The 16133-nt window shown below is 33.2% G+C and overlaps 1 protein-coding gene across 1 annotated transcript in view; it reads left to right on the forward strand.

Moving 5' to 3' along the window:
* Window positions 1–16133, forward strand: part of Dnajc24 (DnaJ heat shock protein family (Hsp40) member C24) — a 48589-nt gene that overhangs the window by 22405 nt on the left and 10051 nt on the right. The window contains exon 3 of the mRNA XM_076847014.2: window positions 6512–6650. Coding sequence (XP_076703129.1) covers window positions 6512–6650 — 139 coding nt within the window. The remainder of the gene's footprint in view (window positions 1–6511; window positions 6651–16133) is intronic.

Below are 16133 nucleotides of genomic sequence, written 5' to 3' on the forward strand. Positions count from 1 at the left end.
AAATTTTTTTATTATTAGAATTGGCAGATATACTCAAAAAAGATAAACTATTTCCACATGCTATTCTGTAATTCAAACTTTTCATTAAATCATATATTAATTTTTTATTAATTTTCTATGGCTTTTCTGTAATTTTCTTATTAATACTGGAATAAATTTCTTATTTTTTCTTTATGGCTTAGAAAGATTTGCTAAATTCCTTTTTAAAATTTACACATTTCTGAAGACATTTTTCTATTGAAATATGATCAACATACAATGAAAAATGCAAAGATCTTAAGTGTTGGGTTTGATGAATTTTGATACCATGCAATCACCATCCCCCCATACAAGATGTAAAACATTTCTATTGCTCCAAAAAAATTTTTCCTGCCACATTGCTTAATTCCTAACCTCTACCTTTAAACCAACTTTGATTTCTGTCACCATAAAGGAGTGCTGAAATTTGTACTTCATATCCATTCATGTAATCATATAGTACATATTCTTTTGTTCAAAATGTTTTAAGTATTCATTTTATATTATTGATTGTGTTATAGTTTTTCTTTTTTAAATATTTATTTAGTTGTAGATAAACATATAGTATCTTTATATATTTTTATGTTGTGCTGAGAATCCAACGCAGTGCCTCACATATGCAAGGCAAGCGCTTTACCACTGAGCTACAGCCCCAGCCCCATAGTTTTTCTTTTTTATTGTTGAATAGTATTCCTTCGTGAATTGAGTAAAATTCATTAGTATATATTCCTTTTAAGAGGCATTTATGTTTTCAGTTTGGAACCAATATGAGTAAGACTGTTAATACATTCTTTTATAAGTCTTTCTATAGATATATGTTTTTATGTTTTATTTCTCTTAGATAAATATCAAGGAGTGGAATTTCTTGACCATGGATATATATTTAACTTTATAAGAAACTCTCTATTAGTTTGCTGCTATCCAGATATGAGAGTTCCAATTTTTCTACGTCCTTACCAACATTAGGTGTTATCGGGGTTTTGTTTTGTTTTGCTATTCTATTAGGCTATTTTATTAGGCTACTGAATTTTCCTAATGACTAATGAAAAAGTTTGGGCACAAATTCATGTGCATATTTTCTGACCATCAATTTTGGCTTGAAAAGTTTTTTCCCCCTGAGTTTTAATTAGTTTATCTTTTTATCATAGATAAAAAGATTTTCCTTTATTTTTCCTTTTGTGTATTCTAGATACAAATTTAGATATGTGTATTTTTTCCCCAGTCTATCTCTTGCCTATTCATTTTCTTAATGGTGGTCTAGTGAGTGAAAAGGTTTAATTAAAGTTTCAAGTTCAATTTATGAGTTTTGTGTCATATGGTTTATAGTTTTTGTTTTCTATCAAAGCAGTCTGTGCCTACTGTAAGGGTCAAGGATATTCTCTTTTGTTTCCTTCTAGAAACATTATGGCTCTGTGTTTTATATTTATGTTTCTGGTTCATCCTGAATTAATCTTTGTATATGGAATGACATAGTGATTGAGGTCATATTTTTCCAGATGAGTATCCAGTTGGTAGAAAACCATTTGTTGTATAAATTCTTTGAATCTTGAGTGTCCCCTAGAGGCCCATGTGTTAAATGTTGGTCCCCAGCCTATGATGCTATTTGGGTAAAGGTAGAAACTTTAGGATGTGGGGCCTAATGGAAATAAGTTTGTGGAGTTCACATTAAAGCAAATTGATTGCCATGAATGACTTCATTTTGTATTGTACTTATGTACATTTTTCTAAAGATAGATCTTGTGAGGAAATAGGGTAAAGGAAAGTCCTAAACAACATGTGCTACACACAGCCAACAATTATCAACAAATAGAACCTTCCAAGAAAACTATGATATCCAGAAGGAAAGTTAATCATTAACAGGAGAAAAACAAGTTGTATTTTTAAAAACATTTTTTAAAATTTTTAATTGTTGATGGACATAATACCTTTATTTTATTTATTTATACAGTGCTGATGATTGAACCCAGTGCCCCATGTATGTGGGATAAGTGCTGTACCACTGAGCCATCACCCCAGCCCAGCAACTTATATTTTTATAGTTAAAGTTCCTGCTTGCAGGCATGTAGGATTGCTTGCTGATCATAATAAAAAGATGAGGAGTCCAGCTACTCAATAGCTCTGCTTACTCATGTTTTAAACTACTCCCTGGGTTAGTTTTCCTTTATTTCATTCTTCCAGCATTAGTTAAGTCATTGGGACATGCCCTTGAGTAGGGATATTGGGACCCTAGTCCCTCTTCTTTCTCTCTATGACTGTCATGAAGTAAACAGGCCTTCTCTGCCATGCATTCCTGCCATGATATATTACTGTGCTCCCACAGACCTGAAGCAATAGGGCTACCTGATCATGGACTGAAACCTCCAAAACTGTAAGCAAAAATAAACTTTTCCTCCTAATAGGTTGATTTATCTTAGAAATTTGTTATATCCATGGAACGATGACTAATACAAATACTTTTCCTTCTCTCATTGAATTGCTATGGCATCTTTGTTGATATTTAGTTAACTATATACGTATGGTCTACTTGTAGACTTTTTAGTCTGTTCCTCTGCTTTATTTGTATGTACTACATATGGGATTTCTATGATACTATAATACATCTTGAAATATAAATATTACAGTCATTTGTCTGTTTCTTTAAATAGCTTGCTAGAATTCTGATATTGATTGCATGTATCAATAAGGAAAAATGGTTGCAAATCTTTCCATTCATAGTTTTTTCATTTGTTGAGGTCTTTTTGATTTCCCTTAATAATGTCTTGAAGTTTTTAATATAGAAGTTTTATGCATTTCCCAATTGGTTTATCCTGAAGTGACTGGTTTTTCCCCCCTTATTATTATTTTATGCTTTGTTAATGGTAATTGTATAAAATTTTATTTTATCTTTCTTGCAATATTTGCTAATTTCTTAATTTTGAGGTCATTGCTTTCAGGAGACTTAGTTCTTCCAACTCCACCTAAGTACATTTCAATTTAGTACTTAACAAAAGTAAAAGTCAGTTAAAATAAGTGAATTTTGCAACATTAATTTTAGAACATGCCTATTTTATTAATTAAGGGATATCAGTATTTTCTTTGCTTAATGAATGTTATCCTTGGAACTCCCTAGTATTTGTAAGATTCATTTGGAGTTCTGATAGTATAAGGAAATCCATGTTTTGTTTTGTTTTATTCCAAGTTCCTCAATTAGATAGTAATTCTTCAGAATACAGAATGCTTTAGATTACACCTGTCTTTTATTTTACAAATGAATGAATGAAATTGAGATAGCTTTGGGCTCTCAGGAGTGGGTGGTTTGGCTAGTGGGAATTATGGTAGAGAAGGGCAAGGAATAAACTCCCAACAAACAAGAAGAAAATGACAGTGGTCTTTTTGGTGATGTGATCATGAATGATGGAGCTTGCTTCTCATAGGAAGGCTCAAATTTAGAAATAGTAGAAGAAAATTAAATATACACTTTGTGATTGGAAAGTTTTGAAACCTAGGATTAGGGCTTGTTTTCACATTGAGAAGAGAGAATCGTTTCATATTTTTAAACTCAGTGACTTAAAACCACATAAATTTATTCTTTTACAGTTCTGTAGACCAAAATATGAAATCAGTACAATTGGCCTAGCATCAAGGTATTGGCAGGGCTGTACTCCCTCTGGAGAATATGGAGGAGAATCCATTTCTTGTCTTTCTATCTTCTGGTCACCACTGGCATTCCTTGGCTTGTGGCTGCATTAGTTCAATCTATTAAGGCCAGCACCATCTTCATATCACCTTCTCTGTTAAATCTCCTCTTTCTTACAAGAACTCTTCGATTGAATTTAGCGTCCTCCTGGATGATCCAGGATAATCTCTCCATTTCAAAATCTTTAATTTAATTACATCTGCATATTCCTTTTTTTCCTAATGAAGTAACATTTACAGGAACCAGGGCTTTGGACTTGATATTGTTTTTTAGACCTTCACTTTGTACTGGAACTTGATGTCAAAGCAAAATTAAACTTAAACTTTAGTTTCCCAAAGAGCACATTTATTTTCATGCGATAATAGGCATTTTATTGGAATATATCCATTATATGCATGTCTTGGAATAATATTGAATTCTAGTAACAAAACAGAATGGACTTGAAAGTCTCAGATGGTGAACTACTTATTTTATTAATAGTCATGAACTTCCAAATTCAGGAACGAGATCATATTTTGACTATGATAGAATTGATATGACTCACAATAAAATTTAGCAATGGTTTTTACTTTGGGGCAGACAGGAACGAATTCCTAGTTTTTTAAGGCTTTCTTGGTCAGGTTGGTACAAGACCAGGCCTAACAAGTTAACTTTCTATTAGAAATTACCATTTTTTAAATCTGTACTCCTATTTTATAGCTAGAATCTTAGAATGATTTATTTCTCCAAGGCCTTACTTAATGTTTGTGATATATTGAAATTAAAAGTTTCCACATGAATATGTATCTTAACTGTACCATTGTAGCATATTGGAGTGTGTTCCATGTATTAACATTGAATCAAAATAACATCTTCTTATAAAGTATTCGGTCAGCTAGAGAACTTTAATGCAACCAACTCTATTTTGGTTTAGGGATATTGTTTGACTATCCCAACTATAGGGATTGCCAAAACTTTGGTACATAAATAATTTTTATGAACACCATTAAATGAAGATGAAACAATAAAGCCTTAGGTTCCTTTTCTTTTCTCTAGTCATTATATTAATTAGTTTCAATACCTAAATGTTAGTAACTGACAGATTTGGCATAGGGAGAAAGGAAGTTTGTTGAAGCCCTAAAATCAGTCTTTCTTCCATCTTGTATGTTTATAGTTCTTTTGTGTGGCCAGATATCATGATAATTTTATTCTGCTACTGAGAATCATCAACACTGTGAAGTTCACCATAAAAATGATTCCACTATTAAAGACAGTAGTCCATGATATGAAATGAAAACTTTCTGAATTTGAATTTGAGAATGAAGTCACTTAGCTATGTGGTACTTGATGCAGATTACTGAATTACTCTGGGTTAAGCAACTTCAATAAAAAATGCCACAGTACTGAAAACTTTTGTGCCATTTTGGTGTCTGTAAAGCAGTCTGTGAGAGAATTAATATTTTTATTTTTTTATTTTTTAGTTGTAGTTGGACACAATACATTTCTTTCTTTCTTTCTTTCTTTCTTTATTTATTTATTTAATGTGGTGCTGAAGATTGAACCCAGGACCCCACAGTGTGCCAGGAGAGCGCTCTACCGCTGAATCACAATGCCAGCCCCAGAATTAATATGATTTTACTATTAATTTTGAGTATGTGAACCAACCACATTGATGTTTCATGAAATGGGAATATGACTATTTGGCTTTTAATTTTAAAAATTTGAAAAAATAATAGAGAAAGAAAAACTTCTATATTCAAAGGAGGTTTCTAAGTTTACTTTTGAAATTAAAATATGTTCTGTAATATATTGAAAAAAACCTTTAGAGTAATTACTGGTTGAAATTTCTGAATAAGTGGTTTCTTATTTACTTGAAAGTGAAAAAAATTCTATATCTGAATATCTGCTATCCTTAGGTTATTTTAAGTGAAATGTCTGTAAATTTAAATAACATTTGTTTGCTGAGAGACTGCTGAAAACCAAATGACATATTGATTCTTCTGGAAGAACTGTTGCATAAAAAAAGAAGGGACAACAGTAGAGAAAAGAAAGGATAGTATAAGTGAGGTATCCAGTAAACCACATTTTATTAGCATTTGAGAATTTAGTTGATGCAAAACTTTCTGATTTTGACCAAATAGTATGAAAAATTATTATATTAAAAACATTGTTGAAAATTTCTTAGTTAGAAAGTTTACATGAGAAATTTCTTTCATGGATTAATTTATATTCAAATGTTTTGAATTTTAAAAAGTTGTTTCTTACAAATCTGGCTCAGAATAACCAAATCATATACCTTTGAATTGGTAACTTTAAAATCTTGAGATTTGAGGAAGAATAGGAAAGATAATTTACTTTTATAATTAGATACATTTTATTTTAAGATTGTAGAATTTAATTTCAGAAGAAAAACTTGTAGTTCATTTGTAATGATTACTACAGCCGTGCATATTATATAAGGGAAGCTTCATAGTCTGCATAGTTTGTGTTCTTCCTTTTTCATGTCCTGCTTGTCTGCACGTACCTATTTCTATTTGTGTTAGTCATACTCTCTAGGTAAATTGTCCATGAGACCAATGATTCCATGAGCAAATTATCCAGAAAATGCTGTCTTTGCACGTTGTGACATATCATGTCACTGGTGGATTTATAGCTACTCCAATGGTCTAATTAACCTGGCAGTTGTCTCCTGTGCCCAACACTGTTGTCTCATTGCCTTGTATCTTAGTTTTCAACTTCCTATTACCCCCTTAACTAAGGTTCGGATTTACTTTTTTTTTTTGCCTACCCCACACAACTCTCTCTCTGTTCACTACCCCCTTTATTTTCGATTGACAGTATCATCCAGATAAACAAAGTACAGATGTGCCAGCAGGAAGAGTGGAGGAATGTATACAGAAGTTCATTGAAGTTGATCAGGCATGGAAAATTCTAGGGAATGAAGAGACAAAAAAAGAGTATGACCTGCAGCGGCATGGTAGGTACTTGTGGTGAGGAGCCACAGCCCATGGGCAACTTTTGAAGCACAGTATGCAGCCTCTCCTGGAGAGCATTTTCCAGCATTTGCACCAAGTTATTGCCACCTTTACTCCCCTAGTCCATCATTGTTTTTAATTATGCCCTGTTCTTAGTAGTGATTATTTTGTGTCCATTGAGAAGTTAACTGAATCACAAGGATGTGGCATCTTATAAATCTATGAAATTTACTTTTCATTAACTATTAACATAATTACACATTCCTAATTAATATGTTTTTTATGTTTAAAACTTCTTTTGATTAAGTTTAATTATACTATGGATTAAAACTTTTACTGTAGTGCTCTAGGACTGTATACTATATAAATAACAATGTAAAAGAAAATGGATAATATCATAAAGCATTCTGCTCTTTTTGGAACCATTTTAGCCTAGGTTACATGATTATCTCCAAGATAAACTATTCCTTATTAGGTTGTTATAAATGATACTTTAGGAATGCACATTGCCTAAGCAGTTTTTAAAAGTTGTTTCTTTTATGCTTTTTGAAAATAGGTTCTTAAAACAGTGGCAGGCTGTTGTGAGAAAGAAAGGGAGAAATGTAGGTCAGGTTTGTCACACATAGACTGCAGTTACACGAAGTGATAGGCTGTCTTTCAGCACTGGCCTTGGGACAGGAGTCCCTCAGCCTTCTGTTTGGACCTTCATGCACCCTACATGCTAATGGAGGGAGTCAATAATCAGTTACAGCCTGTGGGGAAAACACTCAATTGCTCTCTCCAATAGCACATCAGGCTCAGCATTGACTGGGATGTGTTGATAAAAGCTGTCTTGTAGTTGATTATTGAATCCCTTCCCATGCCCACACTGGCACACGATCAACCTCACAAAATGATTTTAAGGCTCCTGCTACTGAGGTTATGAAAATTTGATTTGAAATGCAAGGCTTTATTTCCAAACACAGCATTATAGAATGGAGCCAATGATAATTTGTAAAACATCCATACTCATTTTCATAGGAAGTTGTACCAATAAAATTAAGTATTTCTTTTAGTGTGGAATACCTTTGCATGAAAAGACTTAACTCATTGTTTATGTCCTGGAGTGGTAGGTTTTAGTAGTAAATTGTTCATGGTACTAATTAGCTCTAAAGCCCTTCTACTTCTTTAAAGACTAACAGGTTTTGTTTTGTTTTGTTTTAATATTAAGAATCTGAGGTATACTTACCTTTTTAAAGAATTTGCAGATTTTCAAGTAGGGCTTGAATGTTGCATCTTCTCTTTGGTACTATGTAGTAAATGTGTTTGTTCTGACAAAAGAGTGTAGAAGTGGCTACATATCCATAGATAGATATATCCTTTTAAACTGTGTTCATGTGATATAATTTCTCTGAAAGTCTTGGATATGATAGTTCTCTCATTACCAGTCTTTACTATGTAGAGTTCCATTTTGTTTAAGATAGCAATAATATAAAACTGTACTCTAACGTGTGTAGGGTATGTATTTTCATTGTCCCTCTGCATTTCTATCATTCCACAGCCTGTGTACTCTAAAGAGCAGATTAATGAATTTGACTAAAATTCTATTGTCCACAGAGAAAGGGTTAGGGAGAGGTCAAAAAGAAGAACAGTCTTTCTTATTGGGCTGTAGAGTTGGGTAGACCAGTAATTTAAAGGTAGACCAATAATGAGCTACATGCCCAGCTCTCTTGAGCTTTTTATGTTTTGTTTTTAAACATTTTTGTTTTGGTATCCAGGATCATTCTCAGGGACACTCTACTACTGAGCTATATCCTCAGTCTTCACTACATTGCCCAGGCAGCCCTCAAACTTGTGATCCACCTGCCTCAGCTCCACAAATTGCTGGGATTACAGGCATGTGCTACCAAGCAAGCTGGTTTTAAACAAAGTGTTTATTTTTGGTTTTGTTTGGTACTGGAAATTGAACTATTGAACTCAGGGGTGTTTAACCACTGAGCTACATCCCCATCCTTTTTTTCTTTTTCTTTTTTTTTTGTATTTAAATCTTTTATTTTGAGACAGGATCTCACTAGAATCTTGATAAGTTTCTAAGTTTGACTTTGAACTTAAAATCCTCCTGCCTCAGCCTCTTGAGTCACTGGGACTACAAGTATGTGCTACCTTGGCCTAGCAAAGTTTTCTTTAGGCTTTTAATGGAAGCACCTGTGGTCTCCTGTGTCACTGGGGACTCTTGTAGGTTATTGATGAAAATTACAATGAGGTTTAGACAAAACCATATACAGTAAGAATTGGCCCTGATCCATATACCTAACCTGGAACTTATAAAATGTCAATTTGTTTTGAAGTTTTTCAGATGGGTGATTACTGTTCTTAAAGAACTGTTTTAAAAGAACAGAAGAAGTGAGCTGTTCTAAAAGAACAGTAGAAATACAACTTTTCGTGACATTTTAATACCTGAATCTAGTATTAAATATGTATTTCTTTACTGTGGACTCCAAATAGTGAATTCTGTGTTTCAGTTTTAGGTGGAGATTGGCTTACTGTTGAGATAAGAGTCTCTTATTTAAATATAACTTTCTGTTTTTAAACTTATCATACCAGAACTATTTTTCAAAAATCTTATAGTAAACCTGTTTTCATATTGTTCTCTTGAATACCATTGATTTTTTTTTCTTTTCAACCGTTTTAAAAAATTGGCTCCTCAAAAAAGGAAATGAACTTGAACTTCTCAACAGTGAGGATTTAGATTTGATAGAAGGGAAACCTTTGAGAGTGATAATTTGTTAAAGACCAGGATAGGTTACCAAGAGAGAGAGAACTGTTATAACCAGGTCAAAGCACTCTTTTTTCTGGGTCACCCCCTGGGGACATGGAAATAGCTTTGTTATACAGAACTCTTTTTCCATGTGGTGCTAGTTCGTCATAAATAACTTTCATAGGGGGTGCTTTAAATATGTTTGTTTCCTGCCTGCTTTTAACTTGCAATATGAAATAAATTTGAGCTCTATAATATTGGGAAGAAGGTGGGAGATACTTTATTGGCTGACGTTGAGTGCTTTTTCATATTTCACAGCTCAGACTTGGTGCCTTGATTTAAGGAAAACCTCATCAATATTGTCCACAACCATATAATTGCCTAGAAGATGATTTAAAGGAGTCCTTGATGTCCATATTTCTTTGCTTCTCAAAAGAAACTATCAATGGATTATTTCTATTAAAGAAAAAGTAATAATCTAGGGCAGATAACCTAAAGTAAAATACATATTTTTTTCTCCTTCATTTCTACTTTTATATTCTTAGTTGACATCTTGGGGCAATGTTTGCCAGGCTGAAGAAAATCAAGTCTTAAGAAAAGGATGAGTAATATTCAGTTCCAAGAGATTATACATTTTGAAGGCAATGTTAACTAGTGAATTTAATCAATTAGTTCCAGTTGGCATATTTACCGTATTGTTTTGTAAGGATGCTTCCAAAGACAGCTTCCATCATTCCCCTGAAAAGCATAGTTATTCAGGACTAGGCTTTGCATTTCAAGTAGATGAGCATTTTGGAAAACCTTTTCAGGATTTATTAAGTGTTCACTTGAATATTGTCTGTTGAATAGATTTTGGTGCCTTTATAAATTTGTGGAGAGTTTTCTCATATATTAAACACATTAAAAAGCACATCAGAAGTATATCATGGGGAAAAAAATAGGGATTGTGATTCAGTAGTTTTCTAATGTACAGTCCCAGATTTCTGATGCCTCGGTGGCCCTGCAGATGACATAGCTTATGAGTTAAGTTACTTACCCTGAAGAGAAACAAACCTTTAAATGCAGTTAATTAGATTAAACAATGCTTAATGAGTGGGTTGTGTTTGAGATCCTTCCTGATCTAGCATATAGTATTTTATATCGATATATCTTGGTTTTCTATTAGTAAGTTATTTTGGTGATGTGGTGCTTCCCATTCCACCAATTGGCTAAGTACTTAGATAACCAAATCAGCCTGGCTCAGAGAGCAATATGGCTGGAACTTATAAAGCAAGTGTGCCTTTCTTCATAGGTAATCAGCTCCTCTTCTTAGCTAGGTACAGTAGATCATTTCTGATGTTGTTTTATACAATTTGCTGCATCCCTTTATTAGGATAAAAATTTGAGAATGGAAGATGAGGAAATCTTGGAATAAGTCAAGAATAGTATCTTAAAATTCTACCAACATTTATGTGTCAGATAACTTAAGTCAGCATGTAATTTCTTGAACTAAAAATGAAGAGTTCTTATAAAAAGGGTGTTAGTATAACTCCAAAAATACTTACTTGTAAATGTAGATACTTTTAGATAATATGGATTTGGGTTAACTGTTAGGAGTAATATCTTAAGACCAGTAAATAGTTGTGTAAAATATGTCCTAAAATTGACCCTTACAAAATACTTGAATTAATCAGATTATGGTTTCCATTTATGGTCTTCTTATTATTTCCATTTGATTTTAGGAATTTCAAAATTGGCTGTAAAAATTAGCTTCAGGTAAAAACTTGAAGATAAACATCAGGGGGTATTTTTTTTTTCTTTTTAGTGACTGTTTCTGGGAAAAGTAAGTATGTGAAATGATGCAGAAAATCCATCTAGACAGTTGGGGACTGGCATTATCTTGAGAGGAAGAAGAGTGTACAGATATAACTTTCTGTGAGGGTCCCACTGCCTCATCTTATTTGTCAAAAGAAGGTTACTACTCATATTATTTCACATTTATTTGAGTGGAAATAACGGCTTTTGCAATGAAAATGTATTTTAAGATCATTTTTCATCAATTTTGAATAAAAATGTGGCTGAGAATACTATGGACAAGATTCTAGTTGTAATTCTGGTACATTTGAATACAATTTGGGGATCTGACTTAATAGTATAGTAAAGAAATATAAGATTTTAGGAAGTTTTTGTTTGTGACTTTAACCTCTCCCCTTCTCCTTGGCTACTTGGCCCAGTTGAAATCAGTGGGTCCAAAACCAAAAGGGGACCCATTCTCCTTGCTTTTTTTCCCCCTCAGACGTGAAACCCTGGTTTCATATTGTACTCTGATTACTTATACTTTGCTCTGTTTACAACCAATGAATAAGAAATGTAAGTTGACATTTTTGCTTTTTTCAATGTTTTTCCCCTATATGATTTTATTCACACAGCTGCCTCAGTAGTCCATCCCCAGATTATAACACATAACCTGAGTATTTCCGTAGCTGCTCATTGCTCTTCCATTCTCTTCTGCTGCCTTCTCCCATAGTCCTTTACATTTTGATTGATCTAGCTTTCTTTTTTCTCTCTTCTACTTAAGAAAATTGTAACTCCCCCCTCTCTCTCCCATTACATTTGCCCATTTACCTAGAATTCTCAAGAGACAAAACCTTTAAGTTTGTCCTTATTACTTTTTCCAACTTAATCATTGGCTACAGCCTAAAGAAAATCATCTCTGGTCCATGTAGAGGCTCTCAGATATACTCATATGTTTTTCATTATTCAGAACACTTTCCTATTCTTTGTAGAATATTCTTTGTTCAAAATTTATCTCAAGCCCTCCCATTTTCCTCACCCCCACCCTCCCTCCAGAGTCTTTCCTGATATTTTAATCCATTATCATTTCTATCTTCTGAATTTAATCCACAAAATTAATTATTTTTGATGTTTTTCCCCCCTGTGGTACCTACCTTTTGGTTCTGTGTTTGATATTTTGGAGGGACTAAAAAAGTTATATAGACTATGGCTTAGATCAGAGTTAATGGACTGACAGTAGTCAAGTACATCAACCTTCATAGCAGTGTTACAAATCCAGACAAGTTCAAGAGTTGCTGCCTTCTTCCTACACTGTGGAACTACACTGAGGTTTTTCCCCCTACTACTAATTGATTGGTTCTTCATTTTCTATGGTCTAGTCTAAATAGTTCAACACAAACATCATGAGACAATAATAGCTTAAAAATTTGTCATTTATTGAGCACTAAAAGTGTGGTAATTGTCCTTTAAACATTGTCTAAATATTCATGTGAGGAAGGTATTAATAACTACTTTCCAGAGAAAGAGTTAAAGACTCCAAGAGGTTAAGTAATTTGACTAAGGTCACACAGCTAGTAATTGATAGGGGAGAATTCCAAGCCATTTTCTCTGACTCTTAAATCAGTTTATTAGGCTTCCAAGTTTTGTACAGACTGTGTGTGTATAGTCTGCTATTTCAGTTCCCAATAGTCAGGGATGAGACATTTTTGAGAATCAGAACAAAAGGCCAGGCCTACATCTGCTGCTGTTCTTGTTTGGTAGTTGAAACAGAAGGAATTCAGTTTCTGGGTTTTTCATTAGGGACCTTCTTGAACATTGGGTTTCCATTTAGTAGTAAGTCCTGCAGTTTTTTAAATTCATAATGAATATCCAAGTTTGTAATTTTTCTTCAGTGTGGAAAGCCTTGCAGTTGTGACTTTAATTTTATCTGAGAAAGGACTGTAGGATTATATGACTTAACAAACAATTCTCAAATGTTGCCCGATTCTTTCTCATAAGAGACTTTCCAAGAGACATTATGAAGACACATTGATTATCTTCAACTTATTTACTATATGAAAAATTTCTGTATAGTGAAATTATTTGTAAGAATGAAATGGCTGTTTAAAATTACAAGACAAGAAGATACTGAGTTAGACCTAAAAGAAAACACTGCTGCTTGCTTTAACTCACACACACATACATAAGCTCACACACGTCTTGTCTTTAAATTTGGATTAAGCTTTTGAAATGGCATAAAAATAAAAATGGTGGACTAATTGTTAAGTGAGAGTATTTCATGATCACTTGAATAACGTGACATTGCCATGCATGAATAATATGGACAGAGCTGCAGATGGACTTGATCTTTTAGCCAGTGTACAATTGAATGGGACTTTAAAATACCTCAGCCATAATGAATAAATTCCTTTCCTCTATAGCTTTTTGTTGCTGTTATTTTTTATTTTTACTTTTTAAAAAAAATTGTAGCTACAGTTAGAGAAACTTTATTCAGATTGGAAGTGTAATTATTTACAAATTAAAGAATTGTTTTTGAAATTTTATTATCATTAAGAGGAAGTTAAAAAAGACTGGAATTCCATTGTCTTGTAAAAAGTAAAAAATATTTATTGATTCCCAAATGGAGCTGAAAAAAACCTTTCCTCTTTTAGAAAGTTGTGAATGACCCAGCGAGAGCTCTAGTAAGCTTTACTGAACCAAGCTGCTAATAGTTATTTAATGTTATTCTTTAGTGTGAAAGAATCTCCATAGATTTTCCTTTTAATCTCTTTGAATTGCAGGCTCATAAACCTCTCTGATGAGCCCTGCCAGTGTTTTCTTAGATCCCACTGTTGAGACAATAGAGCCACAGAATTCTTTCACCTCTTGTTGTCAGACAAATCCAATAGAACACAAGGTCAGAAGGGCCTATACTTCTAAAGGTTGAAAGATTCTTTTTCAAGTAACCACATAAATTATTTGATTTTATCATTATATTCCTCAGGAACCTCTCTAACTATAATACACTGCTTTCTATTTGTAAAATAAATTTAGAAGTTTTTTTGCCTCCTTATTTGACGAAGCTTGTGAGCACAGCACAGGGTGTGAACAGATCTTAAGTGTCCCCAGAAAACTTAGAAAAAAATTGAACCCATTTGCTTCTAAAGAATCAAAGCATGTGTAGTGTCATTAGACTCAAGACTGAGTACACCAAATGCCAGGCAATGCTTTTCTTTCTAAATGGCTGTGGGTTTTTCTTTTCTTTTGTTTTCATCTTTATTTTTAATAGTTATTATCATTCTATAGTAAAAATCCTAGTTCAGATCTTGGATCTAGTCCTTCAGTTAAATCACCAAGGCAGTTTATTTTCTCAATATTTTCAGTCATGTTAACAGGACAATCTTGAGATAGGACTTAAATTTGTAGATACTTGTTAAAATGTTTCATTGTAGTGAGTAAAATTTTTATAATATGTAATACTACCAAAACAAAAAACAAACAAACAAAAACCTAATCTGTTTTGAAGGTGCTGTGCCTGATTAGTAGACAATTATCAAAATAGGGTTCCTGTGAGTTAATTTAGTGGATAGGGAAGAATTAAGTTTTTTAATTATAACTACAATGGTGGACAAGCAGAGATTATTGTTTAAAGAGAAAAAAAAAAAAACCACATTTAAGTTGTTTGTTCCTTGTAATTGTAGTGGGGGTTAGGGTGGGGGGATGGAATTTGCTGTTGCCCCCTACTTGGACACCTGCCTCTCAACAAAAGATCTTGGTCACCCCCCACCGCCCACATTTAGATTCACCTTTTACTTGTATGTACCCTGTGTGCTCATTATAAGGTTCTCCTGGGATCCAATTTTCCCCTGAGTTAATCATCCCCAGACTCTTCAGAAGTTAGATTACTATCCTTTCAAAGAATACACACTTTCCTATGAGACACTTCTTTTTCTTTCCTTATGTCTATTAAAAAATGTAACCATTAGAGTCTCAATACACTACCTTTAAAACTTTTTCTTCAAGTATAATACATATAGAGAAGTGCATAAATCTTAAGTACAGCTTGATAGATTTTCAGTCAGCACACCCATTTAGCCAGAAGTCCCCTTGTGACTTCTTCCAGTCATCACTCTCTCCTCTGCCCCTATACCTTAGGGAACTTTTGCCCCTTACATTTCATATAATGGAGAGTAATCACAAGTGTTCTAAAACCAGAATCTCCACAGAAACTTGAGACTATGTGTACATAATATTGAATAATCCGTTCAATATAGAGATATTTAGCAGCTATAGAACAAGAATATTTGAATATATTCATTTTCTGACCCCTGGCAAGGGACTAATCATTTTGTGTTGTTTTCCCTTTTACAGTGAGAGATGGTCTATGCTAATCTTTCAACCAAGAAATAGGTAGCTACTCTGAAGTTTCTGTGCAAAGAGATAAAGAAGGAAAGATAATAAAAATGTAAAAGCCGTTTTTTTGAGTGGGTGGAATAATAGAAAGGGTTGCACATGAAATAGTAACTAGGTGAGAATAACAATAGCTTCCCAGTAGAGAAGCAGAACAATAGGATGCTGACTTGCTTGGCAGTTATATTTGCAAGTTATTTCTTATTTGTTATTTTTAAATAAGAATGGCATAATGGATATATGTGAATGGGTTGTCTTTTTATCTAGTTATATATTATAGGTGTCCAAGGTAGGTTAAAGTGAAAAAGCTGATTCATCGTCATTATTTCTGCCTTTTCCTTCTTTGCTTTATTTGATTTCAAAATTGCATAAGATGTCTATAAGATACTCTAGAGTATAAACAACTTAGTGATAAGTTAACGACACCTGTTTTTCCCCTAAAGGGGATGTCTTTTAAGTGTCAATTATTCCCATCCCTAAAATCTTAAGATTGTTTATTTTCGCTGTTCTAGCAAATCACCTTAGTCTTTCCAGTAAGAAATTAAAATACAAGATTATATTTCCCCATCATGAGACTTTTGGACAT

The sequence above is a fragment of the Callospermophilus lateralis genome, chromosome 2 (assembly GCF_048772815.1).
Source record: "Callospermophilus lateralis isolate mCalLat2 chromosome 2, mCalLat2.hap1, whole genome shotgun sequence".
NCBI classification, from domain to species: Eukaryota; Metazoa; Chordata; class Mammalia; order Rodentia; family Sciuridae; genus Callospermophilus; species Callospermophilus lateralis.